Consider the following 21,146-nt stretch of genomic DNA (forward strand, 5'->3'; position numbering starts at 1 on the left):
TTTATTCTTTTAAATGTCAGGAAATATCTCTTATAAATTACCCTGTGTTTTTAACTAAGCTTTGGACCTAAAAAAGAAAAGCATTTTCTTTCTTGGTGGTGAATTAGAAAGAGAATTCAAATGTATGTGTTGTTTGTAGCCAGTTTTTTTAAAAAAAGAATTACAGTTCAGGAACATAAAATATATAGTATATTTAAGGTTTATTCATTTTTGGTATTTTTCATGACATGAAAGTCTAGGAAAAATGTAGAAACTGGCCAGAAATGTTGAAAATGTGACCCAGAAGGATGGAATGTGATTCGTGGGTTGCACTGGTGTGCGCTTGTGTGTGCTGAGCACAAGGAGACAGTACGCTGTGAACTGAAGATGCTCTAAGAAACTTCAAGGATCTTACTGCTTTGCTTTTTTTGAGGCCTTGGAATACAGTTCCAATACATTTCTGAAATACCATTGAAGGGCAATTTACTTCTATCATCTAAAATCAAACCAATAAAAAACTTCTAAATTTCCCTCTTTTATTAATTTTGTTACAGTCGCAGATGAGTATCCTTGAGGGAGTTTCTAACGATGATTTGCAGAAATTTGGCACAGTTGTGTCTGCCGTGATCACCAAGTCCTGGCCTAGAGACAGAGGGGAGGCCGTGGATGACCTGGATGAAATTTTTAAGCACCTGCTCACGTGGCCGGATGTGAAGCATCTTTTCAGACTGTGTGGTATGCTTTGGTGGGCGACGGGGGTGCTGGGAACGTCAGCTCGGTGTAGCCGGTGTCCTCCGGAACTTGGGGAGCAACAGGGAGCAGAGTATTTGAGCCGATACTCAGCGGGGATGGGCTGACGTTTGATAAAGGGAGCAGACTGGACAGAGATCCAGGAAGGCTCCGATGTCTTGCACTGTAAAGAATAGCTCATACTAAAGCCACCACTTGCTGAATGCCTACTGTATACCAACAACTGTGCTGACACAGTGTCCTTGAGCTAGTGCTTTCTAAATGGGCTTTTTAAGGCCCCTGATTTTCAGAGGAGGAAACAGAAGTGGAGAATGCAATGGGAGTTACCCAGGGTCTCAAAGATTGTAAATATTAGAACTATTAATATTATAACATCCAACCCGAAGTGTGTCTTGCTCTCAAGCCATTCTCTGTTTCGTGGAGATGAGTGAAGAACGTCCAGCCCAGTACTGATGACCGGGACAGACAGTGAAGTGCTGCACTGTCTGATTCGTTCACCCTGCCCCTCGCCCCAAGTATGTTGTGATCCCAGAGGGAGAGAGACATACCGCCCTGAAAGTGTTATAATCAAGTTTACGAGTAAGACATTAGATTCAGATCCTTTAGTGGGAAAGCACTGAGTTTGGAACTAAAACTCCCAAGTTAGATGATTGTGAGTCCCAGTTCCATCAGATAACTGGGACAGCCCAAAAAAATAAAACCTAAGCACCTTACATGTCAGGGTAGTTGTAGGGATACAATATTTATAAGATGGTTGAGGTGGGAGAGCACTACACATTAGTGAAAGCTACTTACTTGATAAGATATTTGTATTTTTAAAATTAGTAAACATTTTTAGAACAGTTGTAGGTGTACAGAACTGAACAGAAAGTACAGAGTTCTCAGCCATCTCCCCCATCACGCATGCTGTACCCCATTAGCAGCAGGCTGCATTAGTATGGTATATTTTTTACAAATGATGATCCAGTGTTGATACATTATCATTAACTTTGAGTCCATAGCTGACATGAATGTCCACTCTTGGTGTTGTGCATTCTGTGGGTTTGGACAAATGCATCATGACACGTGTCACCGTGACAGCATCACACAGAGCACTGTCACTGCCCTATAAATCACCTGTGCTCTGCCACCCTTGCTCCCTCCCCGTTAGTCTTTTCCAGAATGTCCTATAGTTGGAATTCTGTAGTATGCAGCCTTTTAGATTGGCTTCTTTCACTAAACAATATGGATTTAAATTTCCTCCATGTCTTTTCATGGCTTGGTAGGTCTTTTTTTTTAGAGACAGGGTCTTGCTCTGTTGCCCAGGCTGGTGTGCAGTGGTGAAATCATAGCTCATTGTAACCTTGAACTCCTGGGCTCAAGCAGTCTTCCTGCCTTAGCTTCCTGTGTAGCTGGGACTATCGGTGCAAGCCGCCATGCCTGGATAATTTTTTAAAAATTTATTTTGTAGAGATAGCATCTTGCTATGTTGCCCAGGCTGGTCTTGAACTCCCTGCCTCAAGTGATCTTCCTGCCTCAGCTTCCAGAAGCTCTGGGATGACAGGCATGCGCTACCACACCCACCTAGTCATTTCTTTTTATCACTGAATAATATCCACTGTCTGGATGGATCAGTTTGCTTATCCACTCACCTACTGAAGGATATCTTGGTTGCTTCCAGGTTTTTGCAATTAAGAATAAAGCTGCTATATTTGTTTTTGGCCGGGCGTGGTGGCTCACGCCTGTAATCCTAGCACTCTGGGAGGCCAAGTTGGGCAGATCGCTCAAGGTCAGGAGTTCAAAACCAGCCTGAAGAAGAGCAAGACCCCATCTCTACTAAAAATAGAAAGAAATTAATTGGCCTACTAAAAATATATAGAGAAAAAATTAGCCAGGCATGGTGGCGCATGCTACTCGGGAGGCTGAGACAGAAGGATTGCTTAAGCCTAGAAGTTTGAGATTGCTGTGAGCTAGGCCATGGCACTCTAGCCTGGGCAATACAGGGAGATTCTGTCTCAAAAACAAACAAACAACAACAACAACAAAATTAAAAAAAAATAAAGCTGCTATATTTGTTTTTAACAGTAGAGATAAGCTTAGTCTTCTCCTGATACTATATGACTCTAATTACTGGGAAAGAAATATTCTGTTGTTTAAGCATGTTTAAATATTCTGCCCTCTAAATCAATCCTAATTTCACATTACAAGCTTTGCAAGACAGCTAAGATGTGCAGAGTGTTAAATTGTCATACTGATGTTTTTCTCTCTATATATATGCTATGAAAATGTCCCTGAAAACCAGCTTGTTGGTCTTTGCCAGGTGCGACTGCATCCTGGTGCAGCTTGCCCTGCTGCTGCAGCTGCGCTCACAGTGGGGGTCTGAAAGGTCATGTGCAGTCTAAGAAACACATTCAGGGTACTGAAGGGGGCACAGGTTTAAAAATCCCAAGACAGGTGGTTCTCCTGGCTGCTTCCCATCGGGAAGCTCTGTGAACAAGGAGGTCGTTCAGGAGATGAGTTTGGGTAGGACCCGACCCTCACGGGTGGAAGGGGAATCTGGGAAGCGAGGAGCACACATGCAGGTTCTGCCGGACTCTCGCTTGTGTCGTGTAGACGCTGGGGCAAAGCAGCGAGAGCTTATTGGGAGTTCCTTTGTCAACAACCTCGGGATAGGAGGTGGGAAGCCCGCTGTTCCGACTGTGTTCTTCATCCAATCAGGAACTGATGAGAAAATATTAGCAAATATCACAGACGAAGGCAAGAAGCTGATGGCCACTGCTGACTCTGTGTTGACAAACGTTGCTGGTGACCTGCTAAACGGGACAGTCCTCGTCGGGCAGCTGGAGCTGATAATGAAGCACGAGACTCAGTTTCTTGACATCTGGCAACTAAGTGAGTACCAATTTGAGGATGCAATTCCTCCAGGCTGCTGAGGAACCACAGGGAAAGGAAGTGTTCGTGTCTGCCTGTGCGTTTTTGCAAAGAGGGGACTTTTCAGCCTTATAACCAGTAGCTCTTGCCAGCAGGTTGATCGGGGCTGGAGTGTAATTCTCAGGGAGGTCATGGGAAAGGGGTGCAACGATGGGCAGCTCAGAGCTCAGCGCTGTGTCTCTTCCACGCCGCTGAGCGCCGGCCTGGCGCGCTGACGGCTGCCCGCGGAGGGGAGCGCGGGCACGGCCGCCTGGAAACCGTGTTGATCCGGTCTGTTGGGTTACTTGGTTGTTGTTGTTTTCCAGAGGAAAAATGTCTTTCACCCCAGGAGAAATTAGCTGATATGAAGAAAGTGCTGGATTGGAGAAAGGAAGAACTAGATTTTCTAAAGAAGGAGGAAAGTTACGTTGACGGCCTGCTGAACCTGTGCGAGAGTGTGAAGCACCTGGTGCCAGGTGGAGTCTTAAGAATCCAAGTAAACGAAAGCGGGTGGTCTGTAAGGGCAGAGGGTTAGAGGAGAATACGATGGAAAGGAATCACCATAACGCAGCTTTATTTGGGGGGAAAGGCTCTGCACAAAAATTTTTAACAAAGTTACAGGTGCATTTCCTAGAGGTATCAGTTTCATCTCTTCTGGAGTGGTCTTTTTGGTACATACCTGCACGTCTCTCAATAACATGTATGATTCTCCAGATTTTTCCAGTGTCAGCATCTTATCAACGTCCCAGTGTGGACGATGAGGGCTTAGATCTCTGTGTGTCCCGTCTTTGCCCTGCACACGTAGCCTTTGCCTCTCCCCTTACTCCCCACTATGTCGTGATTTAAGATGGATCAAGATTTAGGGTTTAAGTCATCCTCACTGTCTAAACACTGTTTACAAGTGAGCCATGAAATAGATGGAAATGATCCTTTTATTAATGCATTTCTTGCACCAACTGTTGTCCATACAATTATATTTCTTGTCATTTGCTTTGTGTTTATTGTATTTATTTCTAATTCAATCGCAAACTCCACCAACTGTCTGAATTTCCTGTGAAGACAGTCTGGTCTTTGAGAAGGAATCTGCCAGACCTGGCCTGGAGATGCCGCCCTGACGTCTTCCTTCACCTTCCGGCATCCCCTCTGCCTCTCTCCGGGGTTCAGCCTGTTCCTGTCTCCTTTGCTTGCTCTCTGCTGGCTGTGTTTTAGTAGAACATGTCCTCTGTCACCTTCCTGAGTCCTTGTGTTCCTAAGGATGCCCTCATCCTAGGTCAGTCGTGTGTGTGTAGACTGCAGAGCGGAAATCATCCTCCTTCGGAACTTGAGCGTGTCGGTCCGTTGTTGTCTCTGCAGTGTTGCTGCTGGGAGTCTGACGCGATACTAACTCCCGACCCTTCGCGTGTGAGATATCTTCCTCTCTCTGGAAGCTCTTGAGACCTTTCTGTCCCTAATAGTCCCAAATTTCGTTACGTGCCTTGGCATGGATCTATTTTTCACCTACTCTACTGGGCATTAGTAGGTAGGTCTTTCTAATGTAGAAATCTAAGTCCTTGAGTTCTGGGAAAGTCTCTTGAATTATTTATTTTTTCTCTTGCTGAGATTCATAGTGGACATCGGACCTCCCGGAAGGGTCGTCTAACATTCATCATTTTTCTCTGCTACTTCCCGTCTCTGCTTTTTGCTCTGCTTCCTGAGAGATTTCCTGAGAACTTGGTCTTCCAAACTGTCCATTCAATTTCTTATTTAAGCTCTCATGTATATATTTAATTTAAAGGAATTCTTTTTTTTCCTCTGAATTGTCCTTTTTATTTTTTATTTTACTTTTTTTTTGAGACAGAGTCTCACTTTGTTGCCCAGGCTAGAGTGAGTGCTGTGGCGTCAGCCTCGCTCACAGCAACCTCAAACTCCTGGGCTCAGCAACCCTACTGCCTCAGCCTCCCGAGTAGCTGGGACTACAGGCATGTGCCACCATGCCCGGCTAATTTTTTGTATATATATATTTTAGTTGGTCAATTAATTTCTTTCTATTTTTTTTGGTAGAGATGGGGTCTGGCTCAGGCTGGTTTCGAACTCCTGACCTTGAGCAATCCACCCGCCTCAGCCTCCCAGAGTGCTAGGATTACAGGCGTGAGCCACCGTGCCTGGCTGAATTGTCCTTTTTAAATATTATGCTGCTCCTATAAAGGGTTGCAATAGCTTCTCTATCTGAGATTACTGGCGTTTTGCTTTAGAGATTTTCTTTTTCTTTCCCTTGCATGGTTTCCTGTTTCCTCTGGGTGGTTTTCATCTATTGGTTTGTTTTGACTTTCTACCTATGTCTGGAATTGTTTGTCTGTTTTTATGAATAGAGAGTCCTGACACGTGGGTTGGGCCCTGCGGGCCTGAGCCAGCCTTCTGGACTCCGTGCCGCCCCAGGGCCCGAGGCTCAGCCTTTCAACTGCTGTGTCTGGAGGCCCCTCTCTTGGGCCGGTCAGATTTCCAGTCTCCTGCCAGTGCCAGGTTTCTGGGAACCAGGAGGGAGAAGAGGGCTGGCAAGGCCTTGGCCCCGTGGGCCGTACTCCCGCAGCCCTGTGTTCAGTGGGCCCCACCCTCCTCTCCCCCCTTGCCCACCCCGCTCGAGCTCTGTTCCCTCGTCCTGGACTGCAGTGCGTGTCCTCTGCGTGCTCCCCCACACAGGGCGCGTGTCTGGAAATGCCTTTTTTCACCATGGGTCTGTGACTTCCTATTGAGAACCCTCCGCGTTATCCTGTCTAGAAAATAAACCACCTGTATCGCCTGCCGGGGTGCAGGAGGGGTGACCCACGTGCTGTGTCACCAGGTGGGGGTGAAAACTGCTGTCCTGCACCCCATCTTGAACAGACTCTGAACCCGGCCACCTCATTTCGTCAGCACCTCCCAGTTTCCAAGGACCTGTGCAAGCAGCGTCTGCGCTTTTAGGGAATCCTGAGATAGAAACCGCTTGACCTCGGCTTGCCCCACTACGGCCTTGGGATTCTGTGTTCTGGCCTAATAGGTCATTTACCGCTGGTGCAGCTGGTTTTCAACTTGCAAAATTTTGTTGCTGTTGCTCCTCCTCCCATCCTTGTTGGTGTACTGTCGTTGGGGTGGGATTTGGGAGAGAGCGAAATAGATGCGTGCTTTCCGACTGTCTTTACCGGGAACCACGATGCTTGCTTTACCACGTCAGTCGTTTACTGACGACTCGGCACAGGGAAGGGGCGTCCTGCGCGTTCTTACTGAGCAACTGTGTCCGTGTGAGCTTCCTTAGAGACGCAGGGACAGTCACACTGGGAGAGTAGAATGAAATGCTGTCGTTATGAGAGCTCTGACTTCTTTCTTGTTCTTATTGTTTCTAAAGTGGACTTTGGAGAGGTTGCAACAAGACGCTCAGAGGACCTGAGCAGTAAAAGGTTAGATGACGCCGTGACAGTGAGACTGCCCGCCTCCTCCCACCAGCCAATCACAACACACTACCACTTGAGCCCCCAGGTCCGAGAAATGGCTGAAAATGGAGACTTGCTGAAAGACAGCCACATCTTCCAGATCTTCTGGAAAGAAGCTGCAGAGTGTCTGAGTCAGCCAAAAGAAGAATCAGAAAGGCAAATACTGCAGCTCGAAGAGGTGTATGGTCATCTGTATCAGCCTTCTTACGAAAAGTTCCTTGCACTTTATCAGGACCTGAAGTCAGGAGAGGTCACCTTTGCGGAAATCAATGTCTTCTTCAAGGACTTTGTGAATAAGTACAGTGAACTGACGACAGAGCTCCACGTCATGGGTGCTGTGGACAGCCAGAGCCCCCGGGACTGGATCCGGGAGCGGGTTGGGCAGATCAGGGAGTACCATAACCTGCACCAGGCTGTCAGCGTGGCCAAGGTCATCTTGCAGGTCAAAGAGGATCTGGGACTGACCGGTGACTTCAGTGTTCTTTGCACTTTACTACATTTTGTAAGTTACCTACTAGGGACTCTGGGGGTGACGGTGGGGGCAGGGTGTCCTGCCTGAGACTCCTTGGGAGCCACGGGCTTTCTGGCTGCAAAAGCTGCACAGGGCAATTTAGCAGCTTCCTTCAAGGTTCTCGTTTGTGTTGTAGTAGAAGCCTGAGCATGCACCTTTGTTTATAGACAGTGTGACTGCTCCTTCGCTATCAGAGTTTTCTTGGGTCAGTGTGAGGATCAAGGATTCAAGAAGGGGCAACGATGCTTTTAGTAATCATATATTTATAAAGAGTAATAATTGGATCTCTTTAGGTTACAGAAGCAAAAAGAGAAACTACTGTGTTGGCTGTCCCGTTGCATCCCCTAGTTCTATTAAGAAGCAGTAAATGTCTCAGGCTCAGTGGGTCAACCAGTTATCCCAGCACTCTGGGAAGCCAAGGCAGGAGTATCACTTGAGGTCAGGAGTTTGAGACCAGCCTGAGCAAGAGTAAGACCCTGTCTCTACTAAAAATAGAAAAATTAGTCAGGTGTGGTAGCACCTGTAGTACCCGTTACTTGGAGGCTGAAGCAGGAGAATCACGTGAGCCCAGGAGTTGGAGGCTGCAGTGAGCTACGAAGACGCCACTGTACTCTACTCAGGGTGACAGAGCAAGACTCTATCTCAATAAATAAGTAAATAAAATAATAGTGACAAAGTTAAAAAATTTTAAAAAAGAAGTGGTAATGATAAGTTGTTTCTATTAGAGTTAAGAAGTGAGTCTTTTGCTTTCTGTTTTCTAGGTGAACATTTGTAAGGTATATGTACCTGTGTTATAGTACAGAGCAGTGTTACAGTGATTGAAATTAGCCCAAGGTTAGAATCAGACACACGTAAACCCAAATCCCAGTAGCATGTCCTGGAGAAGCTGCTCTGGACCTGTGTTTCTTTACCGATAAAGCAGAAAAAGCAACACGTACCTGGCGGGGTTACTGTGAGGAATGGGTTTTAGAATCCACATAAGATGCTCGGCAGACTGTCAGTCCAGAGCAGGTACCGTTGACTGTGCAGAGAAAGCCATGGAGGTGACGTGGTCCACTTCCGGGGTGAGAGCCTTGCCGGCCTGTCACCTCGGCGGCAAGTCCTAGAGTCCGGGGCCGGGGCGCGGCCGTCGGGGTGGCCGGCGTTGCCGCTCACAGACTCTGGGGTTGCAGGTGACGAGTCCGGTCCACAGCAGAGCTTTGTCTTGCAGACTGATAACTCTGAGGACTTCCGCCACGAGAAACTGGTCCAGATCAGCCCGCAGCTCATCCGGGCCAAGAAGATGCTGCAAGACATGAGCGCGGCCCGGTGCCGGTGTCTGCAGGCGCTGTCCGGGAGGAAGGAGTTCATCGGCTGGGTGCGGGAGGCGCTGGGAGGTAAGAGCCAGGAGTCTGGAGAGGGCTTCCAGATGGTTCTCCGTGTGGTGTTCCTGACTGTGGAGAAGTTCTGCCCTTGGTCATGCTGCGCTGCGGGCGGAAGGGCGTGCCTGCGTGCCCTGGGAAGGCGGGCCGTGCGCCGGCCGCTGCTGGAGTCCCGTCCGCACGGCCCTCTCGCGTGCTGGCCGCACCTCCCCCGCGCTCTGCCCCGTGGGCGCTGCCGGGAACGGCCCCAGATCCTTTCTGTGTCTCCGCCCCTCAGCTTCTCCTTTGGGTGGAGAAGGAAGCTCTTGCCCACGAGAGATGCTGTCCAACACCCCCATCGGTGTGGTGCACTCCGTGGTGGAATTTCAGTTCTGTAGCTTAGATGCCTTGCGCGAGTTGAGAGGGAAGAGGAGAAGGTGGGACAGGAGGGCAGAGGGCAGAGGGCGGGGGCAGCGCTGGTGTGCAGCGGGGTCGGGGCTAAGAGGCTGCACTGGCTCCAGGCCCATCAGGAGCTTCACGGCTCCCAACGGTGGACTTTTTGGTCTCACTCTGACACCCAGGCTGGGGCGCAGCGGCTCAATCACAGCTCACTGCAGCCTCCAGCTCCTGGGCCCAAGCCGTCCTCCTGCCTCAGCCTCCCGAGTAGCTGGCACCGCAGGCGCCGCCACCACATAGCTGCATTCTTACTGAAACCGGAAAGTGGATAAAACCTTAAAATTTATCAAACATCCATTTATGGCGTCGCTAAAGAGTCCTGTGCAGGACAGAGCCCCGTGCCCGTGTGGGGCAGTCCTGTGCTGACCTCCTCTCCTCTCTTCCCGAGGCATCAACGAGCTGAAGGTGTTCGTGGACCTGGCTTCCATCTCGGCGGGCGAGAACGACATAGACGTGGACCGGGTGGCCTGTTTCCACGACGCCGTGCAGGGCTACGCCCCCCTGCTGTACAAGCTGGACGCCAGGGCAGGGTTCGGCGCGTTCATGGAGCACCTGGCAGAACTGTGGAAGGCTCTGGACAACGACCAGCACCTGCCCAATAAACTGGTGAGTCTCCTTCCTGCTCCAGAGCAGGCCGTGTGGAATGCAGCGTTGCTCTGGCAACGTTAGGGAAACGCAAACGACGGAGGCTTGTACGCAGCCATTTAAGATGATGTTTAAAAAGGTTTTCTTCGCAAATGGAAATTCTTTCTCCATCTTGCTATGTTAGAATGCAGGATACAAAATTACTTACAAACAATAGTAAACTATGGCACAAAACATGTGGAGAAAAGATTAAAAGAAAATATGCTAAAATGTCACCTGTGTTTTTCTCTGAAAGGTAGTAATTGTCATTTCAATCGGTCACTTCTGGATATTCTCCATGTTTCCAGTCGATGCAGATTAGTGTTGTATAGGAAAGGTGAACGTTTAGGTGTAAGTGAACTACCCGGACCAGGGTCTGCGTTGGCTTACAGGAGTCCCGAGTGGTCCCGCGCCCGGGGAGCTCAGGACAGCCGGCTCTGCGGGTGGCTGGGCAGAATGTGACCAGGCACGAGCAGGTAGAGCTGTCCTCACTTCTGCTGGAAGCCCACACCCTAGCAGGCCGCGCTGCCGTCTTTCCTTAACTCTCCATCACACTCAGGGACCACAGTAGGACATCAGGCACTTAGGCCCCTACGGCCCGGCTGCAGCTGGCGCCACTCCGCAGGGCTCCTCGAGTGGAGCGCCGCCCGTGGCTGCTCACCCTCAGCTGCGTATCCAGAGTCCCAGGTCATGGGCCTTGGGGCGCCGGGTGCTGGCGGAAACGTGGGTGCAGCGGCACACAGAGACGGAAACCCGGCATGGCAAGTCCTCAGGAGGACAGGCAGGAGCACACAGGAGCCACCTGACCCTGCCACGGGCACTGGGCGGGCGGTGGTGCCCTGCACCTGGGGAGGAGTGACAGGAGCAGAGGGGGAGGAGGCGCAGGAGGACGGGGAGGAAAGAAGTGGCAGGGACCGTAGCCCAAACCTCTCCTATCCCAACAGAGTGATTCTGCCAGGAACTTGGAGTGGTTGAAAACAGTGAAGGACAGTCACGGGTCTGTAGAACTCTCGTCCCTGTCCCTGGCCACCGCGATCAACAGCAGAGGCATCTATGTGATCGAGGCACCCACAGGTGGCCGAAAGGTGAGCGACCCGTCCCCAGGCGCAGCTGTGGGCGGCACGTGCAGGCTGCTGCGCGCCCAGGGGCTTCTGCGGCCCGAAACCGCCTCTGACACATGGCCTTTCCCAGGTTTCCCCGGACGCGGTTCTGCGCCTGATCCTCCCCGAGGGCCACGGTGGCCACGAGGAGACGCGGGACTACTCTTTGGAAGAGCTGAAGGAGCTCTTGAACAAGCTGATGCTGATGTCTGGCAAGAAGGATCACAGCAACACTGAGGTGGACAGGTTTTCTGAGGTGAGGACGCGAGCGTGAGGGGCGCTACGCGGCCGTGGCCATCGCACGCCGGGGGCTGGGCACCGTCACAGCTGCGGCACCTGAGAGAGGGGGACGGTCTGAGCGGGGTCTGAATGGCGAGGCTGGCTCTGCTGCAAGGCCCAGGGAGAGCGGAGTTCGCGAGTCCCACATGGTGCACGTGGCCCCGGGTCATGGTCCCCGAGAGAGGTCTACGGCGGGCAGGCCCTTGGGGTAGCAGTTGTCCTTGTGGTCCACAGACTGAACTGCCACGAGCTGGCAGGTGGTCCACCATTCTACAGAAACCACCCAGTGGGTAGTTCTCAGTCTGCAAGTCAGCCAGAATCCCAGTCTGTAAGGTTTACACGGGCATCCTTCTTCCGAACAGAAACATGCTGACACGGTGCACCGGTTTATGTAACAGTCTCTCAATTTTATCGTGGGTTCTTTCGTTAGATTTCATTTGTATTCTGCAAATGATAACCTTGATTCCTACGCCCGACTGCTTCCTAGAGACAGCCTCTCCCATTAGGCCGGCCACACAGATGAGGATGGCGGGCCTTCTGCGTGCCCGGGTCACACAGGGAACCAGTGCAAAGAAACAAACCCGAGTCCTTGGGTGACAAGCCTGCATGTCGTCCTCTAGGGCAGCTCTGCAGTGTCCCCTCCTGTCCTGTTCCCCAGGTGTTCTGCAGCGTGCAGAGGCTCGTCCGGGCCTTCCTGGACCTCTACCGTGCCGGGAACATGCTGTTCAGGAGCTGGACTGCCGAGATCTACTGCTCGCCCCGGAGGGGCATCTCCGTCCGCATGGACTTCGGCCTGGGGCTGGTGAACCAGCTGATGGGGAGCGGGGACGTCACTGGGCTGCTGGAAGCCGTCTGCAGGCAGATGGAGCACTTCCTGGAACGCTGGGAGAGGTTCGTGACGGAGAAGCGCATGGAGCACTTTCACCTCAACTTCTACACGGCGGAGCAGCTGGTTTACCTGAGCACGGAGCTCAAGAAGGAGGCGCCCAGCGAAGCTGCCCTAACCATGCTGTCCTTCATCAAAGGCCGCTGCACCCCGAGGGACGTCTTAATGGCCTCCGCGGGGAAGGATGAGGAGGTCGCCAGGTACCGCGTGCGCAGAGTGGTTAAGGAGGTGCAGCGGGTGCTCTCCAAGTCCAGCCTGGAGGACAAGCTGCAGGCCATCATGGAAAAGTCCACGGGCTGCCTGAGTGCCTTCCTGCCCGACTGCCTGGACCTGGAGGCGCTGGGCCGCTGTCTGGCTCGCCTGGCGAAGATGGGCGGGCCCCTCCCGGAGCGGGACCTCCCCAGAGGCCTGCACGTCGGCCAGCCCAACCTCGTGGTCTGCGGCCACTCGGAGGTGCTGCCGGCTGCCCTGGCCGTCTACATGCAGGCGCCAGACCAGCCCCTCCCCACCTACGACGAGGTGCTGGTCTGCACCCCGGGGACCACGTCCGAGGAGGTGGCGCTGCTCCTGCGCCGCTGCCTCTTCCCGGGCTCCCGCGGGCGCAAGGTCTACAGCCTGCTGTTCGCAGACCAGCTGAGCTACGAGGTGGCCTGCCAGGCGGAGGAGCTGCTCCAGCGCCTGCGCACTCAGCCCCACCGGGAGGACTACCAGCTGGTGCTGGTGTGCGACTGTGACCGGGAGCACTGCTACCTGCCCTCGGCCTTCAGCCAGCACAAGGTCCTCGTCACGCCCCAGGCTCCCCTCGAGGCCATCCAGGACTACCTGGCACGTCACTACCGGGTCCCAGAGCAGAGCCTGTCGGCGGCGGCCGCGTTCCAGGACCGGATGTGTGTTGGGATCGTGGCCTCGGAGAGAGCCGGTGTCGGTAATGACCATGGGGGGGGGGCAACTCTCTGTCTCCAGGGGCCACCGACGACCCTGCCTCCCCAGCAGCGGCCGGTTCTGAGGGAGCCCTTCTGCAGGTGGAGACGCTGGTGTCGGGGAGGGCCGGACTCCTTGTACCAGAGCGAGACACCCTTTCTCACCTGGTGTCCCGAATCGGGTACTTCCTGGACCCCCTACGCCCTTCCTCCTCTACGCAAATCTCTGCGGTTTACTTTTCCCCCTCAAACTCCAGGGTCTCTCTGGGGTTGATGCTGGTGGACAGAGCAGGGGTGTGCCTTCTCTGCCTGCAGAGAGGCCGATGCCCTCGACCTGGCGTCAGTAGGATCATGTCCCCTGCAGAGACACGGTGGTTGCCATTGTCTTGCCCCACAACAATACTACACTCCGTTAGGACAAAGGTGCTCTCCCTACCCTCACCCCTAGCGTGTCTTCGCTGTCATTGTCACTCACAGTCAGGCACAGCTTAAGGACATTACCCCGACAGTGGACCATGTGTGTGGCGGTGGTCCCCTAAGAGTAGAATACCACATTTCCCTCTGCCTTTCTGTGCTGAGGTCCACAGACACTGGCACGGTGGCTCAGCTGCCGGCCGTGTTCGGGACAGCCCGGGCCGTGCAGGTGTAGCCAGGAGCAGCGGCTATGCCGGGTGGCCCAGGCGTGTGGTAGGCGAGACCTGCTACACTTGAGTTTGTGTAAGCGCTCCATTTCTCAGACGGCATCCCCATTGCCAAGTGACGTGTGACAGTGTTTCCACTGCTATCATTCATAGAAGGGAAATGGCCAGGATAGTGAGCAGGTGATCGCTAGGACACGTGAGGATTCAGAAGTGTCTTCTTTAATCTCGTGTTATGTTGCCTCAGTTTTAAGCTTTATGCAGAAGGAAGTAACTGGTAATAAATCTTTCTGCATCCTGACTCTGCCCACAGCCCGGGACTAATTTCCATCTCTGTTGCAGGCAAGTCTCTCTATGTGAAGAGATTGCATGACAGACTGAAGCTGATGTTAAAGAGCAGGGAAGTGCCTCTGAAAACCATTCGACTCATCGACCCTCAGGTGGACGAGGGCCGCGTCCTGGGCTCCCTCCTGCCGTTCCTGGCCGCACGGTATCAGGACAGACCCGTGATATTCCACGTGGACGTGACCTCTTCGGTAAGTGCCCTCGAATTTCAGCCGCACGGACACATCGACAAAGACATAATCCCACATGGTGACTTTGCCTCCTCCCTGTGGAAAGAATTTCTTCTTTCTGCGTGGACAGTCCTGCCTCTCTTAACAATGAGGGTATGTTCTGACAAATGCACCGTTAGGCGTTTCATGGCCGTGTGGACGTCAGTGTGCTCCGCCAAGCGGCGCGGTCCGGCCCGCTGCACGGCGAGGCGACGTGGCCGGGCCTGTTGCCCCGAGGCTGCAAAGCTGTACGGCACGCGACTGCGTGGACACTGTGGGAACTGAGACACGGTGGCTTGTGTGCACCTAAACACATCTAAACGTAGGAAAGCATGGTAGAGACACAGCACTGTAGTCGTAGGGGACCCTGGTGGCACAGGTGACCTGTCCACGCACGGCAACACTGTTGGCAGCGCATGGGTGGCGCGGGCCCGTGTTAACCATCAGTATCGCTCTGTCGAAGAACAAACTCAGAGGATGCTCAGGGTTGGAAGAACTCATCGTCATTTTGTGTATTTACAGACCCATGTCATTCCGTCCTTAGGTGCGGACTGGAGTTTCGGTGTTTCTTTTCAAACTCCTCGTTTTACAGTACTTAATGGACATACATGGGAAGATGTGGCTCCGGAAGCCGTGCCATTTATATGTCATCGAAATCCTGGAAGGGAATTCTGTGCTGCCTAGGAGGTCTTCGAGGCCGGTCTGTTTCGTGGGACATTTTCTCATGGTGTGGGAGGGTCTTCACTTCCTTTGGGGCCCACCACAGGGGTGACGCGTTCCAGCAATGCCACACTTTTGCCTCACTGCAGCAGCTGAGTGCACCATTAGTAAAGAAAGTTTAATCTTTAAACTTGTTTTTAAATGATGTCTGCATTAAAAATACTGTTCTAGCCAGGTGTGGTGGCTCACGAATATAATCCTTGCACTTTTTGAGGCCGAGGTAGGAGGATCGCTTGAGGCTGTGAGTTCAAGGCCAGTTTGAGCAAGAGCAAGAATCTATCTCTACAAAAAATATAAAAATAAGCCAGGTGTGGTGGCGCCTGTAGTCCCAGCTACTCCGGGAGGCTGACCCAGGAAGATTGCTTGAGCCCAGGAGTTTGAGACTGCAGTGAGATGTGACGCCACTGTACTGTGGCCCAGGTGACAGAGCAAGACCCTGCCTCAAAAAAAAAATACTCTTACATTAATCAGCAGTGTCTTAAATCTGTTCAATTCAGGCATAATGCAGTATGTCACAGTTTAAATCCCAGCTGTGCTCTGAATATGGTAAATTCATTTGCTGAGAGAAGGTATCTTTCCTGCAGGCTAAGATGGGAAGGAGACTGTTGTTGGGAACTTCTTAGCAAACATTTTTATCCTCACACAGGTGTATATGTCAGTGCTTAATGGGGAAGTTCTGTTGCAGGAAGCCGGGCTAGAAAACGCCATCTCTTCCTAAGAGTGTGGCTCCCACCATTCGGCCTCCACGATACCTTAATGTGCAAAACACATCCAATGTAAACAGTAAAAAGAGTCTATGGAAAGCTACGTATTTTTAAGTAATTTTTTTTTAATAAAGGTTCGTCCCATAAGGATCTTGTGGAGGGTCGAAACACAAAAAGCATTTGTTAGGAGGCTTAGTCATAACCACGTTACCAACTCTCTCCTTTCCAGGGTGCACGGGCCCCCCAGGTCGGTTTTCTGGACATCTTCCCAAAAGTCACCTGCAGGCCTCCCAAAGAAGTGCAGGACATGGAGCTGAGTCCTGAGAGGAGCGACCGAGAGCCCGGGATGGATCTCGTAGAGTTCTGCAGCGCGACTTTCCAAAGACCTTACCAATATTTAAGACGATTCCATCAAAACAAAAACCTAGATCGGTTTCAGTACCAAGAAGGCTCCATTGAAGGCAACCCGCAGGAATGCCTCCAACATTTCCTGATTTACTGTGGGGTGATAAACCCGTCCTGGTCGGAGCTTCGGAACTTCTCGAGGTTCTTGAATTACCAGCTGCGAGACTGTGAGGCCTCTGTCTTCTGTGATCCGGATGTCATTGGAGACACCTTGAGGGGCTTCAAGAACTTTGTGGTGACGTTCATGATCTTTATGGCAAGAGACTTTTCCACACCGACACTTGACACCTCTGACCAAAGCCCAGGGAGTTACACGGTCCCCATGGATGGGGTTAAGGAAGAAGATTTGGCCCCTTTCTCCCTCCGGAAGCGGTGGGAGTCAGAGCCCCACCCGTACGTCTTCTTCAACGCTGACCACACCTCCATGACGTTCATAGGCTTCCATTTACAGCCCAACCAGAATGGCGGTGTGGACGCCGTCAACCGCTTGACTGGGACCGTGATCAAGAGGGACGTCATGACCGCAGAGCTGTACAGGGGGCTGCTGCTTCAGAGGGTGCCCTTCAACGTCGACTTTGATAAACTGCCCAGGCACGAGAAACTCGAGAAGCTCTGCCTGGTCTTAGGGGTCCAGAAGGCCATCGACCCTGATGAAACGTACGAGCTCACTACAGACAACATGCTCAAGATCCTTGCCGTTGAGATGCGGTTCCGATGCGGGATCCCGGTGATCATCATGGGAGAAACCGGCTGCGGGAAAACCAGGCTCATCAAATTCCTGAGCGACCTGCGGGGCGGCGGGGCCGACGCTCAGACGATAAAGCTGGTCAAGGTCCACGGAGGAACGACGGCGGACATGATCTACTCCAAAGTCAGGGAGGCTCAGGACATCGCTGTCCTCAATACGGCCAACCATCAGCTGGACACCATCTTGTTCTTGGACGAAGCCAACACAACGGAAGCCGTGAGCGCCATCAAAGAGGTCCTGTGTGACCGCACGGTGGACGGCCAGCCCCTGGCAGAGCGCTCTGGCTTGCATGTCATAGCTGCCTGCAACCCTTACCGGAAGCACTCGGAGGAGGCCATCTGTCGCCTGGAGTCTGCCGGTTTGGGCTACCGGGTCAGGGCGGAGGAGACGGCGGACAGGCTGGGCTCCATCCCCCTGAGACAGCTGGTGTACCGCGTCCACGCTCTGCCCCCGAGCCTGATCCCCCTGGTGTGGGACTTTGGACAGCTGGATGACGCTGCTGAGAAGCTCTACATCCAGCAGATCGTCCAGAGACTGGTCGACTCCGTCCGTCTGGAGCCGGCCGAGACCCGTGTGATCACAGAAGTGCTTTCTGCCTCTCAGGGTTTCATGAGGAAGAGACAGGACGAGTGCAGCTTTGTCAGCCTCCGGGACGTGGAGCGCTGCGTGAAAGTTTTCAAATGGTTTTACGACCACAGCGAGATGCTTTTAGTAAAACTGGATTCGTTGGTCCGCGAGTCCAACACCAGCAAGGGTCACGTCCAGAGAGACCCCATCCTCTGGTCCCTGGTGCTGGCCATCGGCGTGTGCTATCACGCCTCTTTAGAAAATAAAGACTCGTATCGCAAAGACATTTGCAGGTTCTTTCCAGAACCGTACGATGACAGCAAGGTTATTCTGGAGGAAATAACTCGAACACAGGATCTCTTTCTGAACGGCGTCCCTCTGAGGAGAACCATCGCCAAGAACTTGGCTTTGAAGGAGAACGTCTTCATGATGGTCATCTGCATCGAGCTCAAGATTCCTCTCTTCCTGGTGGGGAAGCCTGGCAGCTCCAAGTCTCTGGCCAAGACCATCGTGGCGGACGCCATGCAAGGCCAGGCCGCTCACTCGGATCTCTTCCGCAGCCTGAAGCAGGTCCACCTGGTGTCCTTCCAGTGCAGCCCGCATTCCACGCCACAGGGCATCATAGGCACCTTCAGGCAGTGCGCCCGCTTCCAGCAGGGGAAGGACCTGCGGCAGTACGTGTCCGTGGTGGTGCTCGACGAGGTGGGACTGGCGGAGGACTCGCCCAAGATGCCCCTGAAGGCTCTGCACCCGCTGCTGGAAGACGGCTGCGTCGAAGACGACCCCGCCCCCCACAAGAAAGTCGGCTTCGTGGGCATCTCCAACTGGGCCCTGGACCCCGCCAAGATGAACCGCGGCATCTTCGTGTCGCGCGGCAGCCCCAGCGAGCAGGAGCTCACGGAGAGCGCCAGGGGCATCTGCTCTTCCGACAGCCTCGTTCAGGACAGAATCCAGGGCTTCTTCGCACCCTTTGCCAGAGCCTACGAGACGGTGTGCGAGAGCCAAGACAAGGAGTTCTTCGCGCTTCGCGACTACTACAGCCTCATCAAGATGGTCTTCGCCGTGGCGAAAGCCTCCAACAGAAAGCCTTCCCCACAAGACATCGCGCAGGCCGTCCTGCGCAACTTCAGCGGCAAAGACGACATCCACGCTTTGGACATCTTCACAGCCAGTTTGCCGGAGGCAAAGTGCTCGGAAGAAGTCAGCACTGTGCAGCTGATCAAGCAGAACATCTACGGGGCTCTGGAGAAGGTGCCAGGCAGAGGGCTGGACGACGTGGACTCCCGCTACTTACTCGTGCTCACCAAAAACTACGTGGCCCTGCAGATCCTGCAGCAGACGTTCTTCAGCGAGGGCCAGCAGCCGGAGATCATTTTTGGTTCCAGCTTTCCCAAGGACCAAGAGTACACCCAGATCTGCAGAAACATCAACCGCGTGAAGGTCTGCATGGAAACGGGCAAGATGGTGGTGCTGCTGAACCTGCAGAACCTCTACGAGAGCCTCTACGACGCGCTCAACCAGTACTACGTCTACCTCAGGGGGCAGAAGTACGTGGACCTGGGTTTGGGGACCCATCGTGTCAAATGCCGGGTTCACCCAGACTTCCGCCTGATAGTCATCGAAGAGAAGGAGGTTGTGTACACTCGCTTCCCCATCCCCCTCATCAACCGGCTGGAGAAGCACTATCTGGACCTGAGCACCGTGCTGGAGAAATGGCAGAAGAATATCGTGGACCAGCTCGAGACGTGGGTGGCGAAATTTGTCCACGTGAAGACGGATCTGTTGCAAGCCAGACACAAGTACAGCCCTTCCGACGTCTTCATCGGCTACCACTCGGACACCTGCGCCTCGGTGGTGCTGCAGGTCACAGAGAGGCAAGGCCCCAGGGGCCCGACCGAGGAGCTTTACCAGAAGGTGTCCACGGAGGCCAAACTGACACTGCTGGATTGCGCCACCCCCGACGCCGTGGTGCGGCTGAGCGCCTCCTCGCTGGGCTTCTTCGCGGCCGAGTCCCTGTCCCGGGAATACTACCACACTCAGCAGCACGACTCCTTCGCGGATTTCCTGTGGGCTCACCTTGAAGCGACAAGCCAGGAAAGCCATGCCGTCTTCACGGAGGTGAGTGCCTTTCTACCATTTCGCTTTGTCCTCTTTCGCCTAAAAGTCCTGAATCCCTAGGGCCAGGGTTCAAGGTTCTTTTCAAGTCGGTGTATCGGGACCATAGTGGACATGCCAAGACTTTGGGTCCTCTCCGTGGTAAGTGCGGGGAGGACCAGGTCCTCATGCGAGTTCCATTTAGCGGTTTGAGTGTCCGCTGCTGTGCGGGCTCCGTGCCGACAGCAGCATCTGCGTCAACCAATGCAGCCCCGCGGCCGGGTGCCTAGCTAGGCGCGCTGGGGATGTGGAATCAATGGGCCCAGGGCCTGTCCTTGGTGTTGTCCACGTGTAACGTGGGAAGACTGGCACGGGCACAGATGCCGTGGATCGTGTATGGTAAGTGAACGCCGTGTTCAGGGCAGAGCGGGACAGTGCAGATCAGGATAAAAGGGCAGACGAGATTTTCTCTAGGACAGGCCCCTCCAGCTGGCCGGAAAGGGATTCTGGGCAGAGGGCCTCCATGGGCGAAAGTTATGGTGTGACACGGCCCCTTCTGTGTCGGAGGCCACAAGGCGCCTTTGGCCGAGCTTAGAGTTCAGGGCTGTGAGCACTGAGACGGGGAGCAGGTGCCCTCAGAGAGAACTTGTGGGGGGCCATGAGGCCGCGTGGCCCAGCTCTGGCTTTGCTGTGCAGAGGGGAATGACGGAGGAGTGTGTGTTTGGATGTGTCCCTCTGCCGGGGTGATGGAGACAGAGTCTGATGAAAGAAAGGCCGTTGTAGAACAGACAGACGACTGGGGAGGCTGCTGGTACAGGGAAGACGAGAGGCGTGGACAGAACTGAGAAGTCGGACGCAAATCGGCGGACTAGGGATACCCAAGGAGGGGCTCTGGAGGTGGAGTCCTAGAGGGGTGACTCCCTGGATTCCTCCCCAGAGGGCTGGGGGTTTGCTTCATTGTGAGCGATAATCCAGGAACGACCAACAGATTTTGGGGGCCAATGGCAAAGTGTATTTGGGACACGTTTTGCTGTCTGTCCTGTAGTCGGGGGTAGGAGTCTGAAGCTCGGTGGTAGGGCCAGCCTGGAGATGGGATCCGGGCGCTAAGACGGCAGCATGTCTTAAGGAACGTTTGGGTTTGCACCGTGGGGCGTGATCCACGGTAGACAATTGCTAACAGTGGGGGACGGAAGTGTCACCAACTGCTGACTGCTTCAGGAGATGGGAAGCCACATGATAAGAATTGGCATCTGTGCTGAGCCGTAAAGGGTCATGAGAATCCCAAGTAGTGACCAAAACAGGAAGGGACGCTGGCATCTAGGAAGGAGACTTTTGCATCTTTGGGGCAGGGTGGAGTGTTTTCTCCGGTACCTCTTGATCCTGTAGGCTCTGCTGGCCTCAGCACCGCCTTGTTTCTGAAAAATCTGTGGGTTTGGATTCTTTTCTCTCTGTGCCAGCGCTGAGCCCATAGATGTCGGCGTACCATCCTCAATTTCTGCCACCTAATCCTACTTGAATTCTGGCAAAAAATCCGCGTCT

General features: G+C 53.2%; 1 protein-coding gene across 1 annotated transcript in view; it reads left to right on the forward strand.

The window, feature by feature from the left end:
- LOC109729477 (E3 ubiquitin-protein ligase RNF213-like) overlaps positions 1–21,146 on the forward strand; it is a 103,804-nt gene that overhangs the window by 34,332 nt on the left and 48,326 nt on the right. The window contains exons 17-28 of the mRNA XM_075994002.1: positions 534–714; positions 3,427–3,600; positions 3,945–4,094; positions 6,977–7,563; positions 8,783–8,948; positions 9,757–9,974; positions 10,937–11,077; positions 11,184–11,348; positions 12,030–13,182; positions 14,158–14,351; positions 14,914–15,069; positions 16,023–19,631. Of these exons, the coding sequence (XP_075850117.1) occupies positions 534–714; positions 3,427–3,600; positions 3,945–4,094; positions 6,977–7,563; positions 8,783–8,948; positions 9,757–9,974; positions 10,937–11,077; positions 11,184–11,348; positions 12,030–13,182; positions 14,158–14,351; positions 14,914–15,069; positions 16,023–19,631 (6,894 nt within the window). The remainder of the gene's footprint in view (positions 1–533; positions 715–3,426; positions 3,601–3,944; positions 4,095–6,976; positions 7,564–8,782; positions 8,949–9,756; positions 9,975–10,936; positions 11,078–11,183; positions 11,349–12,029; positions 13,183–14,157; positions 14,352–14,913; positions 15,070–16,022; positions 19,632–21,146) is intronic.

The sequence above is a fragment of the Microcebus murinus genome, chromosome 18 (genome assembly GCF_040939455.1).
Source record: "Microcebus murinus isolate Inina chromosome 18, M.murinus_Inina_mat1.0, whole genome shotgun sequence".
Lineage (NCBI taxonomy): Eukaryota > Metazoa > Chordata > Mammalia > Primates > Cheirogaleidae > Microcebus > Microcebus murinus.